Here is a 6,712-nt window from a genome sequence, read left to right as displayed (position 1 = left end):
TAAAGAAGCTTTAGAAGAGTTTGATGCGCAAATAACTATAGAAACAACTTGCGTAAAAGAGTTGGATGTTACCATTTTGTCTGTGACTAGATGTTAACTCTAAAATTTGTGTATGATTAAGTTGGATGGTCGTCGCCTCTTTAGAATTACGGTCGACAGGGTTTTCGCCGTCCTTCTTAGATTATCAAACTAGCTTTTGGAAGTGGACTAAAAAGCATTGCAAATCCATTAGCTAAAGAAGCTTTAGAAGAGTTTGATGCGCAAATAATTATAGAAACAACTTGCGTAAAAGAGGTGGATGTTGCCATTTTGTCTGTCACTAGTGTTAACTCTAAAATTTGTGTATGGTTTAGTTGGATGGTCGTCGCCTCTTTAGAATTAACTTGAGTTAGAGCTGAAGAGTAAAGTCATTATGAGACCAATTCTAATTGAAATTAGCATGTTCAAACACCTCTCTAATAGCATTTTTAAATAGTTGAATCCATATTGATGTAAACTAAACCTACGCCCGCACTTATAAGCTGCCCCAAACGGAGCCTAAACCTAAATTAGGTTAAATTGGGCTTCAACCAAAATTGATCAAATTGGGTTCACATAAACCGTTTTGATCAAATTAAGACCTAAACTTAGACATCGAACCTCTCTAATGAGCTCCCATTGCAGTTCTGAGAAACTAGGGGATTTTGAGCTCATGAGTCAAGCTCAAGTAAATTGTTATTAACCTAATTGGGGTTTTAGTTAGCTATGACTCTAGCTCGACTTTACGCTTTACACTCCCCACTTAGGGCATCACATAGAGCTAGAACACGCCTCAATGACTAGGGTTGTCACAAAGTTCGTTGCTTGCGAACAACTCGTGTTTGAATCATTCATTAAGTAACCGAGTCAAACACAAATAAATTTTTTAAGCTCTAAATATAAATGAGCAGAACAAAAACAACTTTTTATTTAATTGTTTTCTGTTCATTTGAGCTAAGAATAAAGAAGTTATATACACTATAGAATCCACTTGGCAGAGTCAAAGCTTTAAAAAAATGAGATGACTAAATTAAAAATGAAGAGATCACAAACATTTAAATTTAAGATTTCTAACTATTTATTTATTTTTTAAATTATTAGAAACATAATTGGTATAATAAAAATGCAATTAATATTAAATTATTTTTAAACATTTAAATTTAGAGGGCAAAATTTTTTAAATATTATATAAAATTAAAAATTTTAATAAATTTATAAGTGACGAATGTCTGCCCAGCCAAGTCATTATTCCACCACAATCTTAATCATCACCTATCTAATAGAGATGTATTGTTCCCGCCTGGCATCACCAACAAAATGAAGATAGCAACAAGTCTTGTGCAATCCTCAGTTTTCACATCCAGGAGCTGGAAAAAGTATTGCAAGTCGAGACAACAGACGCGATAAAGGAGATGTAGCGGAGGAAAAAAAAATCATCGCCCGTTCATCCCATCCATTGTCCGGATACAACTTACGTCGAAACTCCGGACGCACCGGGAATGGGACTCAGACAATGACAATATTGGCAAATGTTTTGTCAATGACAAAAATATACATATTAATACCCAAAAAAAAAAAAAAATGCAGCATTTGCAAGATTAATATTTTTTCTCTGGATTCAAGAAACAGTAATTAGAATCGATTAATTGCTAGAATTTTACATGTCTAATAAAACAGTACAACTTTGCTATTTTGTTAGCTATAATTAAACGTTCAATTTGGTTTTAAAATCCACAGGCCAGTCTAGAGTTCCATCAATCATGTTGTTTTTAACCATAGTGTTACATATTGCTACTGAGAAGAAAAACCAACACAGAAAAGCCCAAATATATCAGCATTCACAATACCACGGTACAACAGCACTAATTAGAAGTTCAACCAAAAACAAAAGAAAAAAAAAATTCAGCACATTACCATATTTCAGGTTCATATGACTAACGATTACATTGACTGCAAACAGCTGCAGTAGTGCAGAAGGCGAGCAAACACTGAAGTTTTATGACCATGTAGTCCCACTAATCATGAAAAAGTAAGCTTTCTATACTATAATAGCTATACTATAATATAGCCATCAGAAGCCTTACAGGGATTCTTTGTCCAGACCATCAAAGTAAGGATGCTCCAAAGCCTTTTTCCAGGCCTTCTTTCCAGAAATTCTCTTTGATGGCTCATACATCAACATTTTCTAACCGAAAAAAAAAACATCTTGAGCTGGGTCATTTAAAAGAATATCAATGTACTATATTTAAATTTTTTAGTATACATGGGTTAAAATATTATAAAATTATATTTTATTTTCTTATAGTAAGTGATTTCTCATTATTATTATTTTTTTCCAATTACTCTTTATTTTGTCATTTCATTATAATAAATGTTTGAATCAAAATCATTTTCTCCTTTTAATAACAAACAGATTGGCCCAACTTGTAGAACTGAGCTCTAAGTTCGAACTCAATTAATTAATTAAGCTCAAGTTCAATTAATTAATTAAAATATTATAAAATTATATTTTATTTTCTTATAGTAAGTGATTTCTCGTTATATTTTTTTTCCAATTACTCTTTATTTTGTCATTTCATTATAATAAATGTTTGAATCAAAATCATTTTCTCATTTTAATAACAAACAGATCGGCTCATGAGCCGACTAAACTTGTAGAACTGAGCTCTAAGTTCGAACTCAATTAATTAATTAAGCTCAAGTTCAAGTCTAGGGCGACAGGAGCTCTCGACTAGAAACAAAATGTTGAATTGACCGGCCAGCTCATCACATTTGGTTGCATTTAGCTTATGTCATACCACCACACACTTGAATTTGTGGATAGATCAGCCAGCTTTCTTTCTTTATTATATTCGAACTTGATTTTTAAGTTTATACTAAAAGTTTTGAAGAATAGAAATGTCAGCTTACCGAAAGCAGATCAAGACCATCTGCATCAAGATTAGGAACTGCTGTTGATAGGCCTTTTGGGGTCCACTGAGGATACTCATGCCAGTTTGCTAGTTTGCTGACTCCTGGCCAAACTTCTTCATTTGGTGTACCAAGTAGCCTGATTAAAAGTTCCTCATAACAAAATAAATCAACAAATAAATATAAATGTAAAGAGGTTGGCACTCTAAAGAAAATAAAAGCACCTGAAAATGTGGAGGAGCTGCTGTAACTCTGAATCTCCAGTGAAGAGTGCCTGTGTTGTCACCAGTTCAGCTGCAGGTCATATCCAATTCCCATATTAGATTTTTGTGTAAAATATTTGTGACTTCGGAATTCGCTCTTAGTATTTTGATTTTGTTAGATTTAGAGAATTTTCAAATCTATGTGCTCTAGCTTTTGAAGATGGCTTGCTCAAAATAAAATTGACTTAAAATCAAAATGATATATAATATAGTTTAGATATATATTTGTGCATATGTCTCAGCGCATAATTATGTGGGTGACAGTTGATTTATTTGGTGAAGACAATGTTTAAAAAACCCCTACATCAGTAAATCCCCACCCCCTCTAGTAAAAAAAATACATAACATATTTATGCATTTACATTTCATAAACTTAATAATACACTTGTATAACTAATTGGAACAGTCTCTAATGGATACAAATATTAATTAATAATTATAAATTTAGATGGACTCACTCTTACTCCTCAAGACATCACTTGTTAAATAGCTACATTCTAGAATGCGACATATTATACACCCTTTCTATTGAAAAGCTTATAGATTTTCTCATAAATAGAGATACATAAAAAGAAAGGAGCAAGTTCCTACCAAATATGCAGCCAACTGACCAAATATCAACTGGTGCTGCATAGGTTTTAGCCCCAAGAAGCACTTCAGGAGCCCTATACCAAAGCGTTAGGATCTGAAGAAGTCCAACAAAATCCCCATTAGGATTAACACATTCCCATCATAGCTGCAGGGAGTTAATCAATAGAAAATATTACAAAAAATTGTTCAGAAAAGATACCTCATGAGTATATTTCTTAACCGGAAGAGTAAAGGCTCGGCTGAGCCCGAGATCCGCTATCTTTAACATCATTGCCTTCCGGTCCAATAGAATGTTATGAGGCTTCAGATCCCTACACCATTTAAGATAAAGAAGGTGAAATCAATGGAACAATCAGAAGCCACGTTGTGGGGAAACTACCTGTGTAGTACACCATGTCCATGACAAAATGCAATGCCCTTGCAAAGCTGATACATAAGAGTCTGCATGAAAAGTAGAGAAAATACTTATCTAGAATTCACACTCAACTGAAGAAGAAAGCCAACAACTTTCTATAAATTGCAAGTTTAAGAAATGCATTCAACGGACATACTTGAAAAAGTTATCAAAGTAAATCTCTTGAAAAAAGATATACATGTTGACTTGTAAAATAAGATATTTTTTTGGAAGGATGATTTTTGGCATCCAAATTATCTGTTGAAACAAAAATATCCTCTTAATCAGTATTCATTCATCAGTATTGTATGTGTAGATGTATTAAAAGATATTTTGAAGATATGTTATAAAGTTTATTGATTATAATTTATAAATGGCAATTCAAACGATCATACATTAATTTATCAATTAGGTGATCAAAGGTGCCTACGTGTCTAACTGCCTGACCAGAAAAATAATGTATAGACTAATAATTTAAAAAAAAAAAAATTGTAAACGTATTTTGAATGCATTTACACGTTTAATAATGATGATTGCTAGTTACAAAAAAAAAGTACATAGATTTTACTATATCGAAGATGAAACTCAACTCAAAATCGAACATGAGCTTGGCTAGAATTGCAATCAAAATGTCTAATCAACTCACTCAAACTCGATCGATAGAAAATAGGTTGCAAGTGTCCCCTAAGCGAACGACTTGTGCTTGCCTGATTCTACTCACCCATAGAGCGGATGGCTCAGCCAATCAACACTAAGTGAGACATTTGCTCCCTCCAAAATTTTGTGCATTTGCATTCAATTAGCTAATTCTGGTGAAAATGTGTAGTTGTACGACAATATACAAAGAATTTGTCATACTCAAAAGAACTCAAAAGATTCTGATTCCCTAAAGCCTTATACAAAATTATGACAGCCTACATGCATTCACAGAGAGATCTGTGAAAAAAATCTAAAATTTAACTTAACAGGGATATGATATTTTGGTTGGACTTATCAAATTAGAGCAGTCTATATTTCAACAAAGTTACCTTAAAAGTAAATTTAAAACACAAACCTTAACAATTTGGGAAGGAATCAGCTCTTGATTCTGGCGAATACTTCTGATATATTTCTTAAGATCACCATCCATGAATTCAAAAACTAGATAGAGAATCGACTGCCCTTTTTTGTTTTGGCCTTGTTTCAAATCCAGTAGCCTGCAATTGTTCAAAAAATCAATATAAGTATCATAACTCAGACATCAACCAGAATTAAAGCTTGACAGACCTAAACTGTGTGATGCATCGCATATTTAAATCTTTTGACAGTTGATATTTTTATCGCAGCCCTAAATATTCAGATCCTTAAATTTCTAAGAGTGCGCAGGATCTGAAATAATTAGTCTAACCAGATATTCGAAAATATAGCAGAGTAATAAGATAAAAAAGGGCATATAGCAAGAGTAGGATCAAGAAACTCCCAAATATCAAAATTTAGCTTAGACTCTGAAAACAAGTTTCAAAACTTGACGACCCTACCATCAGTTGATGCGGTAACAAAATTATGAACATGATCCGCGATTCACAACAAGATAAAAGAGCAAAACCATACAGAAACTTCAAATCTGAATAATTCTCGATAACTGGAAAAAAAATAGGAAGGAGAGGAGCAAATTTCTAACTCCAAAAGCCACATGCTCTGCAAAAATGGCGGGTCAAAACCCTAATAATACTGCAGAGTCCCTAAAGAAAAGCATGTAAGGTAAAGAATGCAAAGATCTACGATCACCTGACAATATGCGGACCCAGTGAGAGCATCCGGAGGAGGGAAACCTCTCGGAGAGTGGTGGCCGGCACTCCCTCGTCGTCCTCCGGCAATCTAGTCTTCTTGAGCGCCACTATGTTTCCTGTGGCCTTCTCTCTGGCTTTGTAGACTTTGCCGTAAGTTCCCTCCCCAACTTTCTCCAACTTCTCGTACGCATCCATGGCTCCCAACCCTAGTTTTCTCTGCTCTCTGCTCTCTGCTCTCTGCTCTTCGTGGGAAGAAGGAAGAAATGGGTTTTGCAGTGATGGGGCTTAAGTGACTTGAAGTACGGCCGAATTTTGTTAATTATCTATATTGCCCTTGCAATGAGATTAGCAGCGGCGAGTGGTGAGGTTAATTTTGACTTTTGTCCTTCTTTTGGTGACCGTTTGGGTTTTGTAGGGCCAGTTCATTGCGCCTACTGGTTTTGAAATTCAAATTTAGAATTTGAAGTTTGCTAAGTACAAAATTTTTCATTATTTTATATTAATTAATTATAAAATGAGTTTTTTAGTTGAAAATATATTATTAAGGAATGTTAAATAGACTCGTTTTTAATTACTTTTTTTGCCTTATATAAGATGTTAATAATGAAATATATTATCTTTTATATTTAGTAAATATTTAAAATTTCCTAAACTTTTAAATTACTAGAAAGATAAAGTGAGAATCGTTGTTCAACTATTATTTTTATACATTAATTAAGAGGGATTGTTATAATTAGAGCGATTTTGTCACATACCATGTCTGAAAG

At 33.5% G+C, this 6,712-nt stretch overlaps 1 protein-coding gene across 1 annotated transcript; it reads right to left on the bottom strand.

Annotated features, from left to right (window-relative positions):
- Positions 1–2,156: 2,156 nt before the first annotated feature.
- Positions 2,157–6,225, bottom strand: LOC110020428 (cyclin-dependent kinase B2-1-like; the record flags this gene model as incomplete). The annotated part of the gene is given in 8 exon segments (XM_020718525.1): positions 2,157–2,203; positions 2,929–3,067; positions 3,153–3,222; positions 3,783–3,876; positions 3,982–4,093; positions 4,162–4,223; positions 5,231–5,372; positions 5,944–6,225. Coding segments are annotated over 8 exon segments (863 nt in total), but the record flags the coding sequence as incomplete, so codon positions are not given.
- Between the last annotated feature and the right edge of the window lie 487 nt (positions 6,226–6,712).

The sequence above is a fragment of the Phalaenopsis equestris genome, unplaced genomic scaffold (genome assembly GCF_001263595.1).
Source record: "Phalaenopsis equestris unplaced genomic scaffold, ASM126359v1 Scaffold000096, whole genome shotgun sequence".
NCBI lineage: Eukaryota > Viridiplantae > Streptophyta > Magnoliopsida > Asparagales > Orchidaceae > Phalaenopsis > Phalaenopsis equestris.
The sequence above is the reverse complement of the archived record's forward strand: the minus strand, read 5'-3'. Positions and strand labels throughout refer to the sequence as shown.